The sequence below is a fragment of the Dipteris shenzhenensis genome, chromosome 9 (assembly GCF_047967505.1).
Source record: "Dipteris shenzhenensis isolate YYH24624 ecotype China chromosome 9, Dip_SZ_1.0, whole genome shotgun sequence".
Classification (NCBI taxonomy): Eukaryota; Viridiplantae; Streptophyta; class Polypodiopsida; order Gleicheniales; family Dipteridaceae; genus Dipteris; species Dipteris shenzhenensis.
Genome location: NC_141604.1, coordinates 13,753,299 through 13,767,957, shown reverse-complemented (window position 1 = coordinate 13,767,957; position 14,659 = coordinate 13,753,299). Strand labels below are relative to the sequence as shown.

The 14,659-nt window shown below is 41.0% G+C and overlaps 1 protein-coding gene across 1 annotated transcript in view; it reads left to right on the top strand.

Moving 5' to 3' along the window:
• The window catches only part of GLB1 (nitrogen regulatory P-II-like protein), a 57,498-nt gene extending 51,899 nt beyond the window's left edge, over window positions 1-5,599 (top strand). Inside the window, exons 6-8 of the mRNA XM_087379392.1 lie at window positions 4,831-4,900; window positions 5,020-5,055; window positions 5,253-5,599. Of these exons, the coding sequence (XP_087235518.1) occupies window positions 4,831-4,900; window positions 5,020-5,055; window positions 5,253-5,335 (189 nt within the window). The 3' untranslated portion in view covers window positions 5,336-5,599. The remainder of the gene's footprint in view (window positions 1-4,830; window positions 4,901-5,019; window positions 5,056-5,252) is intronic.
• Window positions 5,600-14,659: the final 9,060 nt, after the last annotated feature.

Here is a 14,659-nt window from a genome sequence, read left to right as displayed (position 1 = left end):
TCCTGAAGTTTCGTGAGTCCAACATGAAGTACCCTTGAGGGCTCAAATGATCATACTTTGCCTTTTGACCAATACTACATGATGAAACATACCGAAAGACATCTTTCCTAATATGAGGCAAATAGAAATACCTAGCCCAAAGTAGGTGACATACCCTAGTGTCTTGCAAATGCGGGGCTGCTTAATCACCTTCTATCTCATATTGAGCGTCACACAAATTCTATTCTGACTCCATAGTTACCCATTGCATACATATTAATCCTTATGACCCCCTTCTTCACCCAATTTTGTTTAGACACGTGAAAAGTCTGGAACATCTTTATACTTCTCCTTCATAATTGTTAGCTTCACGTGAACTTGTGGCCTTCAAGACAAAGCGTTGGCTGCAATGTTCTCCTTTTCCGAATGTGTGCTGAATCTGAAAATTAAATGCAACTAGGGAGTTAGCCTATCTCATGTGCTTTTCTCTCACAAGTGGTAGCATGAGAAAGTAGCAGACGCTGTGGTGATCAGTCTGGATCAGAAAATCAACACCCAAAAGATAGTGCTTCCAGGTCATAAAGCATGGGTAACTACAAGAAGCTCCTCCTCATAAACACTTGTAATTCAGCTCAGCTTCCTTCATAGGCTATTGCATGTCCTTCCTTCAAGAGATTGGCCCCAATGAAACCACCACTAGCATTAGCTTGAACGATAAATGGCCTATGCAAGTCTAGCATCACTAAAATAGGTCTTTAAGTGTTAAAAAAGCTGATGTCTCCACATGTGGAAATTCTGCTTCTACTCGTTAAATCATGCAAAAGGGATGCTTTATGCACAATGGTGTATGAATCTTGAACAATTGAGCATAACCCTAGAAATGACCTCACCTCATTCATTATCTTTAAATCAAGTCATTCAAGAACTACTTTAGCTTATCAGGATCCATTTTAATCTCACTGTTAGAGATTATGTGTCCCAAAAGTCTTAACTCAGAAATAAGAATTCACTCATTTTGGCATTTATGAATAATTAGTGCTCTCTTAACAACTCAAACACAGTCCTCAAATTCCTTCTATGCTTCTCTTCATCCTTACTAAAGACTATAATATCATCAAAGAATGTCCCAACAAAAGAGCATGTCCTTTTTTTGTCCGAAAGGCTGTTTTGTGAATATCCTGAGGGGCAATCTGTACCTACTCTTAAGATCTATCTTGCTAAAGACTGTTGCACCCTTCAAAGTATCTAGAATCTCATCAGTTCATGGAATCGGAAGACGATTCTTGATAGTCATCTTATTCAATGCCCCACAGTACTAGTGAATAGAATGGTGAACTACTAGGTCTAATCAATCCATGCTCAAGCAATTCGTAGACTTCTTTCTGAACCTCTTGCTACTGTGGCTTACTTATTTTCTAAGGCAGTCTATTGGGTGGCGTGCTTCGAGGAATTAGGTCTATGCCATATGGTAAGATCCTTTGGTCTCTTAGTCGGCAAAGACTTATGTGGATCCTATAAGAAGCTCTCCTTGAATTCTTCTAGGAGCTCTCTCCTATTTGTTGCAGTGATACTATCTTCATTCTCTAGTTCGTCTGACTCCAAATCAACTGAGAACATTTTAAGAGAACGCAAAGTTGAAGTGAGATTGCAGCAACACGAATGAAGTACAACACTAGGGTAACAACAAGAGCTCAAGAGAACACGAAGCTGAAGGAAGCTGAAGTGAGATTGCAGCAACAAGAATGAAGTACAACACTAGGGTAGTCATAGAGACAACAAGAATGAAGTGCAACACTAGGGTAGTCATAGAGACAAGCTAGCGAGCCTCATGGGGGCTGTTACTTCCCATGCCCTCTTCCTAGTAAGAGTGATCTTTCTCTACCCTTCCCTTCTATTTTTGCTATTTTTGCTATTAGTCTCTTAGTTTTTCCATAATTAATTACCTCTAGTAGCCTATAATAGATGTTCTATTTCATGAGATTTTAGCAACAAGAATGGAGTACAACACTAGGGTAGTCATAGAGACGAAATCCTAGGATGGACCCTCACTAGGATCAATACATGTGCGGTGACTAACTCACAAACTCAACCTCTAGCTGAGGTTACGGAAAAACAAAACCTTATAAAGGGAAAAAGTGCCCCTAGCCCCTTATTATATGGTCCTTTGCCTTAGACATTAATATTTCTAAGAGAACATATAGATTTCTTAAATACCTTTTGTAGGTGATTGTGACTCACCATCGGTACAAGGTTACGCGAAACACTAGCCTGAATGGTTACATCTCAACCTCCATGTGAAACCATCACAGTCTTATTTTCATATCAGTGGATGTGTACTCTCAGCTAGATACCAACAGGTACAAGTAAATTAATGAATGAATCGTAGAATGCTCCTGCTGCCTTTCTTCCTCTATTAGGATCTGGAACGATTCCGAAAGATGATGCTAACTGTGAACGATGATGTTAACTCGATGTAATGATCTTACGAGAAGAACCGTTATCAAATAAAAACAATGCTGGTTTATTTCCCACATGTTCCAAAGTTTTCAGAATCTCAATTTCTGGTCCATCTACTATCTCCTCTTCAAAACTGCTTTTACTCTTGTTGTCTCCTCTCCGAATAGGCTGTTCTGACCTTTGTTCCCTTCCCTCTGAAAGGGCACTCCATTACATCTAATACACAGGCCCGCCTTCTTATACCTCGTGACGTGTGTTGATCCAACTGCCTCGTAAGCGGTGCTTTGGTCTTTTGGCTGATTGGTCTAAAGCCTCTTCCACGTTGGGATTTGGCTTTATTCACTTGGAATCTATCTTTTCTTTCTAAACCCCAACCTTCCACCATCTCCTCTTTTCTTCTTAATCCTCATTGCCAATGCAATAATCTCCTTCAAAGTTTTTGGATTGAAACCTTTTATTTCAGTTTGAATACTCCTATACAAGCCAATGGGTTTGTTCTTCCTTTGACTAGTTCTCGAAGATTGTACTTTCAAGAGCATTGTCGGCAATCAATCAATGTAGTCCCGAATAGTCTCACTTTCTCTTTGTCCAAAGCTATCCTGTTGGATGAGTATCTCCTATTCAAACTCTGGTGATAGTTAAGTGTTTGGCATCATATCTCGTGTTTCCAAAGCTTGGTGCCAAAGAGCGGCTGATCCATAAGAAGAAGAGTAGCAAAATTCAATTTGGCTTGGTCTGTGCTTTCCTCTCGTGCAAAGTATGTCTCTAGATTCTGATCCATCCAAGAAAAACCTTGGGCTTAGGATCTCCATCATACTTCAACATTTGCACAGTTTTCTCTCTTAACTTGATCTTACGGCTATGGCCACGGCATCGTCTATAAGTCTCCCAAGATGAATCCGACATCTTTGGTAATTCTGACCTACAGCGTCTCGTAAACATCTTAGTTGCTCATTTCTAGCTGATCCTCCTCTTCTTCATCATTATCATAGTTTTTGGAACATATTTCCCACACTTGTGAAACCAACTAGACCGCGTCTGCATTCCTTTTTTATGGGCTGATCCTTCCACATCCTTGGCTATATGCTTCTTGGCTATCCTCTTTCCGGACTTCTCTCGGGGCCTAAAGTATAGCCCTCACAAGGTGTTAGTAGAGACTAGAAACCAGCACCCGATAGGGTGTGAATGAGGTACACCCCCTACTCAGGCTATCCCAAGTATGTTTCATTTTTTTCAGTGATGCAAGGCTTCAATACAACAATAATTTGGATCCTCGGGCAAAACTCAAGGGGAACCTACAAACCCTATACAATACATCCCCAACCTGTTTCTCAAATTCTGAAACACAAAAGCTTCACGTTAGAATCAGTTAGCCCTCGTAATTCTAATTAGAAAATATCTAGAATCAATTATTTTAACTCTAACATAGTAGAACTCTTAGAACTTGGATAAAATAGGTTAGAAATAAATAAAATTGGCCCAGGTGTACATACAAGTGAAAAACGAAATCTAGAACTGGAGAAAATGACATGAGCTTAAATCACAAATTCTGATTCTGTAAAGTGCAATGTCCAGAACATGGAAACAGGTAAAAAGCAGAACTGCAGCAGGTCGTTACGGGATTTGCAGCAAATCGTCAGGCTAGGAGTGTGCATTATTTGCTGCTGTTTTTGGTATCCAACCTCCTGTTTCTGTGTGGAAACTTTTGTGCACGGCTCTGGCGTCTCTATGTCCTCTATGCGAAGAGTCGGGGAATACAAATACCAAATGAGCCCCTAGTCAAAGGGCTCTGCTGGTGTAGAAGCTAGTTTTTCTCTACCGAGGTGGGCTAGAGTAACATCTCTTGAGGAGAGGCTCACCTGAAACTAGTCATGCACTTGGTTGCGGGTGCCACCACTAGTGTCGTGGAATTCCTAAACTAAGCATTCAAGCTGTTTCTTATAGGACCTATGGGGAGAGTGGGAACTTGATGACAGTCGGAGTTGAGCCCTTTTTGCCATACCAAAGGTCACCATGCATGACTTCGAATCCAGGCAGACAGCCTCCAAACCGGAGACAAACCGGAGAAGAAAAGCAAAGCGGAAGGGAACAGGAGCGGAGTGCAATAAGAGAAGGGAAAGGGTGGAAGGAAAGGGGGGAGGGGAGGAAGTTGGTGGTGGGGAACCCCATAGGATTCCATTGTTATAATACTGTTTATTTATTCAAAGTCAAGCAGATCAGCTTCATAACTGGTATAGTTTTTGGATTCGTTTAATGTTTGAGGGAACCATACACAGTCATTGATTAGTAGACATAAAAAAGCTGCTTCTGATCGACTTGCACTATCTGATATTGCTGCTGAGTTGTATAACTAGACTTCGGGAGCTTCTAGTGACTGGATTTCGTTATTTGCAGGTGGATGCGGTTATAAATGCAGTCATTGATCAAGCAAGGACGGGGGAAATTGGAGATGGCAAGATTTTTGGTGAGATTCCATTGGCCATAGTTTTTTTTGTGGGTTGGTTGGTTCTTTGCTGCATATGTGTATTTACTGAGTTTGTTATCAGAAGGTTGCTTATGTTCCATCTTCATATTTGGTAACAGTAATACCGGTTGCCGATGTGATTCGAGTCCGAACAGGTCTGGTGCAATTTTCTGATTCTTATTTTTATGTTGGAATTTGAAGATTTTCTTGTTCCCCTCTGAAAGCACTCCAGCAAGGCTTTTCAGCTTGAGGAAGTTTCTTTTCTTTCCTGTAACGCCTCGCATGATAATTAACATGACGAGGTTGAAATGTTTCATGCTATTAAAACTCCTTGGGAACTTTGCTGTTTAAGGTGAGCGTGGTTTGAAAGCAGAAAGGATGGCTGGTGGAAGAGCTGATCTTTTGTCCTCCTCAAATGGGAAACTATCAAGTTAATTCCGCAAATGCAAGCAAATTTGTGCTATTTATAGAATAGCAAAGCATTTTATGTCAATATGATAAGAAAGAGTGCCTCTCTTCTAGGAGACCCACTCAAAAAGCTTATTTTCTTCATAAATTGAGTCTGTTAGTGGGTTCTGCCAAAGCAACCCTCTTGTATATAGGAACTTCAATCGTTGTGGTTATTTTAATCTATTCTTACGCTTTGCTTCGTAAGTGAGGGCTGTCATGTCCCAACTCCCTATGCAACTCATTTATAAATAAAGCTTAGTTCTAATATTCAAGTCTTGAAAAGGACATACTTCTATTAAATTAGGTCTATGTTCTTCTGTGGCAATTCCAAAGTCTTTATTGTTTTTCTTATGTGATGTTGTGGTTTTATACATAAAAATTAAAAAAATTGAGGCCTCGCAAACCCAACGCCCCCCCCTCTTTCCCCCTCGCCCTCCCTCTCCTACTGTGCACCCCTGCTTTGAGCCAGCCTGTTGCTGGTGCTGCAGGGATGCAAAAGGCCTTTGGCCCCTTTTGGAAAGAGGCTAGCAGCAGCCTTGGTTGCCTCCAGCCCACGAAGCTTTCTGGTGGGTGGCTGCCTTTTTCCTCAAGTTTTTTGGTGGGGAGCTGCAGTTTTCTTTTTCCTCTTTTGCCATCCCTCTTCCCCCATTTTTAATTCCCTCCTTTTCACCCCGTTCACCTTTCCTTTGCTGGCAGGAGCAGTTTTTTACTTTTGTCTCCTTGGGGAATGCAATCCTGGTGGTGACCCTTGGCCTTGCCAGAGGGTCACTTCCTCGGCTCAGTAGTTCCGATTTCCCTCTCCCCAGAGGACAAGCACCAACTGAGATTGCAGCTTAGTCTTTGCAAGACACAGCATTGGTGGGCTGTGTTATATAGGCCTTACTGCCACGAGGACCCACAGATGAGCTTGGTGCTGGAGGGTGACCACATTCAAGACGTTACCATCTATGGAGAGGTCTTTCTTCTCCAATTGAGTCCTCTGGCAACTCAGGCCCTTGAGGAGTAGAGTCCTATTTTCCTCTGCCTGCATCTGGTGGTGTTCAAACTTTGGTACCACTGCTTCATAGTTGATGATATGGATACGACGCACCATGTGCCACAGTTCCTAGTGAAGCTTCATTTCCCGTGACTTCCAAAGTAGTGCAGGTCCATTTTATCTTCCACTAGAGGCTATTTTGGCACGGTGTTGGAGTCTCCGCTTACAATAGCATTGGTTCTTGCAGATGCGTGGGTTCTGTGGCGTATGGTGATTGCTTAATATCTAGAGTCCCTACTTGAGGAGAAATTCTGCCAGAGAGTTGAGGTTTCAAGCCTTTCAGGATAGTGTCTTTGATGTAGACAAATGGAACACTTGGCGAGAGCCTACCCTCGCAGGGCAAGTAGGGCCTCCACCCAACCCTGCAGCCGTGCATCAGCCAATAGTGAAGAGGCCCGTGCAGGCATGTGGATGCTAGAGATAGGACTCCATTTCCGAGTCTTGGAGAGAGGGTTTACACAGAGCCTCAGCTACCCCGCTGCCTGTATGGCTAGTTTTCTAGAATATGGGTGCCCTTGAGGATTCAATATTTGCACCAAGCTCTCAACTTCTTCCACTCCATGCATTATAGAGTGGGGGGGTTAGATTTAGCAGGAGAGAGATGGAGACGATGGGGCCTTGGATTTACTTGAGTGGTAGCATGGATCAGAGTATCGGGCTGTGTAGGCAAGTGCTGGCCCATCGACCCAGCACCAGTCACATTAGCATAGGGCATGTCGCAGTGGCACCTTTGGTTGTGCGAGGCTGTCCCCTTCGATCGGTAGGGTGGGACCCCAATGAGTCGTTTTGCCCTTCCAGAGTAGGGCACTTTGAGACGCTTATTGAGGTGCCCTTCTTTTCGTATATGACAAGCATTGGTCGTTGTCTTTAGCTAGAGGTGGTCGTCTAGACTCCGAGAGAGCAGCCCAAGAGGTTGCACCGGCCTATAGGAGCTGGGGATAGGTCAAGGTGCAGGAGGCAACTCCTACTTCCCGTTAGCATCTTATATCTTCAATGAAGGGTAGTATTTAGGAGATGGTGTCTAGCGTCACTACTTGGAACATTTGGGTCGCTCATTAGGTTTTCCTAATAGCGACCCTCATTGCCATTTGGCAAAGATACAATGTATACCTTGACACTATGGAAAGGAGAGATGATGGGATCACGGACAATTGCTAAGAGGTAGGCGTGTTTCTGGTTTTGGAAGGCCTGGCTTGCAAGTGTCTTCTATGTATGCGAGGTTTTCGTCGGTTATATAGTCCCCCCTCCTATTTGTTGGACCTTCTCTTAGAGACTCCCTAGGCAGTGAGTTGGGTTTTCTGAAAATGGATTCGTGGACAATCAATGTTTTCTTTCCTGTCTTCTTTGACGATCCCTGCCTTACGGATTGCTGATTTGTATGGTTGGTTTTTTTTTGAAGCATTTATAGATTTTGTTTTCTCTGGCAAAAAAAATATTGTAGTTTAGTTCTTATGGAGATAGTGTCAAGTTTTGTTTATCGAATGGGAAAGCATTAGTCTTGAATAGAGAAACCGAACTCATGCATTTTCCTCTATTACTAATGCAACGAATCCCATGTAAAGAGATCTTCAATAAACAAAAGGTCCATAGCTAGTTATTGGTTTGTCTTTTTATGAAACGGTGGTTATCCTTTTTCTTAAAAGCTAGTGGGCGAAGTGGTAGGGGCGTTGACTGTGTTTTTCTTCATTTTTTACTATATTGATTAAAGACTTTTCCATTTTTAAAGATATGCCTTCAATCCACCTATCCTCTTTCATTTTTGTTGTTAGCTTGTCTCTATTTCTGTTGTTAGCATGTCTTCATAGGCTTAACATCGTTTTTTACTCTTGTGGTGATTTATTCTCCTAATGGAAAGACAACAGTTCGCTCACTTTGAGTCCTCTCTCTCATGAATTTTCTTGTGTGCATTGATCCTTGATCATCTTGCTTTTCATGTATCTAGACTAGGCTTAGCATGATCCTGCGTTCATGACATGATATCAGAGCAGATTTAGATTAGTTTTAGGTTCTTGAGAATTCATTATACTGATTCTTCCATCCATTTCTTAGAGAAGTTCCATTTATTGCTATTTATTTTTTCTTGAGAGATTTCCATTGGGAGAGTGGGCTTCTTCTATATGAGAGATCAGTTCTATTGTGTGTGAGAGAGAGAGAGTTGATAGAGAGAGAGAGCTCTTAGTCCTAGTTTGAAAATACTACATTCTTGCATAATAATTTTGATGCTAGGAGAGAGGAATCTCTTAGTCCTAGTTTGAAAATACTACGTTTTCGCATAATTATTTTGATGATAGGAGAGAGGAGTCTATTCTATTAGTGAGGGTGGAAGACCAAGGGAGAAAGCAAAAGAGCAAGATGAAACTAACAAGCAAGCAAGGCACAATTTTGCAGACCAACACAACAACAAAGTACTCACAACAAGACCTAGCAGCAGAACAAAGCCAGTGATGCACATCAACAAGTAGAAGCAATAATCTATGTGCTCACTGGGTCTGCAAGTTGCATTATATGCAAGCTTGGGAGATTATTTGTCATTTTTGGCTCGAGCAAGTGGGAGTTCTTGGTTTCAAGGGGGGCCAATTAAGTTGGCAGGAACTTTTACTATCTCCTTTCCAAGTCCACGTCCCTCACTTTGGCATTTTCCAATAGCTCTTACTAGCTTGGCGTAATGTTGTGACAGATGCTGTTGTCTCATGGAGGCATTCAACTAAAGGCAAAAGAATCTACAATAGCAACTAAAGCTTGATTCACAAAGGCAATGTTTCAAATAACTTTGCTCAGCAAGCACAATGACTAAGCGACTAGAAAACAAAGGCAGCAACAAAAGATAGTTTCAAGCTCGACAACTCTATTTCATGATCTGATTTGCAACAATCCACGACTCTGTTCTGATGCGACTCTGTTTCACGTTTTTGCTTTGGTTTGCATGAGGTTTCTAAACCATTTATTTATCAACACGTGGTAGATAGTTAGGCTAATCCACACACATAGCTTGCAATAGTTTGCCATCTGGCAAAACCATCCATAGGTGCCACGTCATCTTGTGACTCGTGTCAGTGTAGTCACCTTATCCAAGTATGGTCATGTTAACCCAGTGCAAGCCAAGCACACCTACCCCTTGCTAAGCATAGTTTTCACACGTGTGAAACACTCCCACATCATCCACTGCCATCTCATCATCCTTGGGCAATATTTGACTCAAATTCAAATGTGCATAACTTTTGATCCATAAAGAATTTTATATTGATGTAAAAAGGAAAAATGATCAACAAATAATGCTTTATGCTCTGAGTGCAACATATGAGTATTTTGGATTTTCTAAAGGCTAGAAAATATATAAGTGTCAAGTACATAAAGAAAGAAAAAAGACACTATTGTATATTTTTACCCTTTTGTCTACAAAAAGTGGTATAGCCACCCTCTAAAGCCATGTGATGCACTCAAGGTGAAGAGACAAAGTAGCTATAAGGCCAAAGTTGCTTGAACACATAGGGAGAGAAAGGAAGAGTGAAAGTGGAATTTGTGATCTCGCGTCTCACCACCTTGCAATAGCTGTGCTAGCACCAAGGGGGGGTGTAGAGAATTGTAGTGCCATGGAGCACTAGAGTGATGGTGCATGCCGAGGGAGTGTTATGAAGACAGATATAGTGATTAGATGAGAGTTGATGAAATAAGTGATGATTGGATGGACAAGATAGAGAATATAAATTTGTGACATGTGTCCTTGACTTGATGAGATAAATCATGTAATATTGCCTTTATATTGAGTCATTTTGCTAATGGAAAGACAACGTTTTACTCACTTGTTCTCTCTCTCTCTCTCTCTCTCTCTCTCTCTCTCTCTCTTGTGTGCTTTGATCCTCCTTGATAGTCTTGCCCTTCATGTATCTAGACTAGGCTTAGCAAAACCCACATTCATGACAAGAGTAAGGAGGAAAATGCAAGGAAAGGGGGTAAGAGAAGTGAAAAAGAGGTGGGGAGAACCCACAAGTGAGAGATGAATAGAGGGTTAAGGGAAGTGCTCCAAGGCCCACTCGTGAGCATTTGATGGAATCGCTTATTTGCTGTGAATTTGAAGTTTGTGAAAAACCGTCCTTTGATCAAGAAGAGAAACATAGTTCACTTCCCATGCACGGAAGAGCTACCGAAGAAGCTTGGAAATGGCATTGTGTAGAGCTTAAGGGGCATGAAAAGGTTGGTGAAGAAGGAACACCGCTCAAGGGAGCATCATAAAACTGCACCAAATGACGAGAAGGAAATTGAAAGACTTAATTAGTGAATCAACAAATCCGACCTTCATCAAGAAAATGTCAGGGCATGCTGCCACCATAGCCAAGCTTTGCTTTTGAAGAGGAAGCCTTATATAGGTAGAGCACTATGGCATTTCATAAGCTTTGTGTCTTTCTAGTGTGGTTTTAATTTGAAAAGGGCCCTTACAAAAACCAAAGCGTTAGCTATATTTACTTGCCAAGTAAATTTAATTTTCCATTAATCTAGCCTTTATTAGATAGATGCTAGATTGTCCTCCACCTAGTTCACACTCATTAAGAAATTTAGCGCTACTTTTTGTGCATTGAGTAACAAAAATGATTGTTTGTCATCGTAATTAATACCATAAAAGTGGCCAGTAGAGAAGCTGCTGCATGTAGCTACAAAAACCACCAGAAACAACAAAAATCATGTAGCCTTGCTTGCACATCCTAGAGAATGTTCAAGCAGCATAGATGGTTAAGTGGCTAGAAAAAGTGTAGGAGAGGCAAGAGCTAGAGAGTAATAAGGAGGGAAAAAACAAAAGTAATCAACCCAAGTTAAAGCTAACAATAACCCTGATCAAAGGGTTAGGTTAAAAGCAAGCTAGGTTGACCCAAAAGATGAGAATATAGTAGGGCCAGAATTTGAGGACCTGAATTCCAATTTCACACACACACACACACACACACACACACACACACACACACACACACACACACATAGATACATATAGATATACATATACATATATATGTATATACATATACATATACATATATATATGTGTGTGTGTGTGTGTGTGTGTATACATACATACATACATATACATATATATACATATATATATGTATATATGTATATATACAGATATGTATATATATATATATATGTGTGTGTGTGTGTGTGTGTGTGTGTGTGTGTGTGTGTGTGTGTGTGTATCTATATATGTATATATATGTATATATATGTATATGTATATATATGTATATCTATGTATATATATATGTATACAGATATATATACATATATATGTATACAGATAAATATACATATATATTATATATGCATATATATGTATATATGTATATATATGTGTGTGTGTGTGTGTGTGTGTGTGTGTGTGTGTCTATATGTATGTATGTATGTATGTATGTACATGCTTTTTTTTTAGTGAAATCTTTTATTTCTTTGTGGGAAACCCCAAAAAGAGGTAAAAACTTAGCAATAAGTACAAAGGAAAAATTTACAAGTAAAGCCTCATAGCAAAAGTCATGAGGCAGCCAAGTAAAAAGTTACAAGATCAAATTGGAGGAGGATCAAACACAACATCCTCCAATTTCAGATTGTTGCTTTGTAAAAATTGATGCAATGAAGAAACTGCACCGTCAATAAAAACCACCTGTTTTTTGCCCTTGTGATTCTTCTTAATATAAGCTAGGAGCTTGAATTTTTGAATCACAGGGTTAAAAACCTGTTTCAACATAGGATGAAAAGACTCCAGAGAAAAAGAAACATCTACATCTTGAACAGAAAGAGACTCTGGCATAGTCTTCACAGGCATAGTTACTGGATCAATATCTGCACTCTCTGATGAAGGAGTTGCATGTGATAAATCAAGACTGATCATATCAACTTCACTTCAAGTATCAACCAGAGAAATAGCATGCACAACATCTTTTATGATCCACTCATCAAGGGGCACATCCATATCCTGAGGAGAAGGAGGTTGGTGGTGCTCAACAAGAGTTCGATCCTGAACTTCTTTAGCAACAGAAAGATTGACCAGTGATTTATCTACCTTCCTCCACTAATGCTTCGGAGCAGTGAAAGAGGGCTTATCTAGTGAAGCCATATATGTATATATATGTATATATATATATATAGATATATATACATATATATGTATATAGATAAATATACATATATATTATATATGCATATATATGTATATATGTATATATATGTGTGTGTGTGTGTGTGTGTGTCTATATGTATGTATGTATGTATGTACATACTTTTTTTTTAGTGAAATCTTTTATTTCTTTGTGGGAAACCCCAAAAAGAGGTAAAAACCCAGCAATAAGTACAAAGGAAAAATTTACAAGTAAGGCCTCATAGCAAGTCATGAGGGAGCCAAGTAAAAAGTTACAAGATCAAATTGGAGGAGGATCAAACACAACATCCTCCAGTTTCAGATTGTTGCTTTGTAAAAATTGATGCAGTGAAGAAACTACACCGTCAATAAAAACCACCTGTTTTTTTCCCTTGTGATTCTTCTTAATATAAGCTGGGAGCTTGAACTTTTGAATCACAGGGTTAAAAACCTGTTTCAACATAGGATGAAAAGACTCCAAAGAAAAAGAAACATCTGCATCCTGAACAAAAAGAGACTCTGGCATAGTCTTCACAGGCATAGGAACTGGATCAATATCTGCACTCTCTGATGAAGGAGTTGCATGTGATAAATCAAGATTGATCATATCAACTTCACTTCAAGTATCAACCAGAGAAATAGCATGCACAACATCCTATATGATCCCCTCATCAAGGGGCACATCCATATCCTGAGGAGGAGGCTAGTGGTGCTCAACAAGAGTTCGATCGTGAACTTCTTTAGCAACAAAAAGATTGACCAGTGATTTATCTACCTTCCTCCACTAATGCTTCAGAGCAGTGAAAGAGGGCTTATCTAGTGAAGCCATAGCAGAAACCGGAGGAGAAGGAAGAGTAGTCTTGACAACTAAAGAAGGAGCAGGAGGAGTGATCCTGGAAGCAGAAGGGCAGTCACGTGTAAAATGACCAACCTAGCGGCACCGATAACATGCTGTAGGAAAAGAGGAAAAATGCGGCCTGATATGCATCGGATGGGCAAATCCCAGATCAAGATCCAGAGAAGAGGGCACAGGCTGCATCATATCCCATAAAATAGAAAGTCGAACATCTCGGGTAGCTTGCAAATACTCCTGTCTCAGAATATGTAAAGGCCTCCCCAAAAGCGCTGCAAGAGTAGGAAGATGCTGAAGAAGAGGCAGAGGCAACACTTTGAGGGTAATCCAAACAAGACAATGAGTTAGAAGCGAGGCAGACGGCGGATCGAAAAGCGGATCCCAGGGCATCACATAGGCAAAGAAACCAACCCCATGAATACCAACACGACTGACCAGTCGCTCCACCACATCATTTGAGGAGTAATGGGCATAATAAAAACCTTTGCCCAGAAAGATTTAAAAGGAGGAAATGCAATCTTGACCCACTGCAACTTTAGCCCAATGATTAAGTTGAGCTGCATATAAAATCTTGCCCATAAAATAAAGACAGATGCCAAACTGATGAGCTTGTTGAAGACCAGATACCAGAAGGGCAGGATCCAGAGAACAAACAAACGGGGAACCCGATGGAGGAATGTCTGTGTAAGAAACAGATTACAGCTCGCGAAGAAGATCCAGCTGGAGTGAAGAAGAAGGACCATCTGCAAGATCCAACTTTGCCGATTTGACAAAACGCGAAAGAAGCAAACCACCATGCTTTCTCCGAATGAAAACACGTGCAGGAGGAGAGGCAATAGGAGGAACCAAAGCAGAGAACACAAAGGAGCCATCATTTGCAGCAGGAATGATGGAAGAAGATGTAATAGGAAAAAGGCTAAGAGGGGGCTCCTGCTGAGGCACAAGGGACGAAATATGTGCAGAAAAGGCAGGTTGTATAGATAAAATATTTGTAGGGACAGACAGCCAGGGTATAGAATGGACAGACGAGGTAGCTGCAGGTACTAACGGGGTAGGTGCAGGCACGGACGAGCAAGGGAAAGGTACGGAAGGCCATATGGACTGACAGGGGATAGCCGGCCGTATGGTAGGAGTGGAGATTGATGGCACAGGTGCGGTCTGTCGACGACTTGCAGAGACTAAGAGGTTTGGGAGGTCGAGGGTTATACGGAAATGGTCATGGGCTACACAAAAATGGTCGTAGAATGTCCAAAAATGTGCAAGGACTGTACGGGAGGCTGTACGAAAATGGTCGAGGAT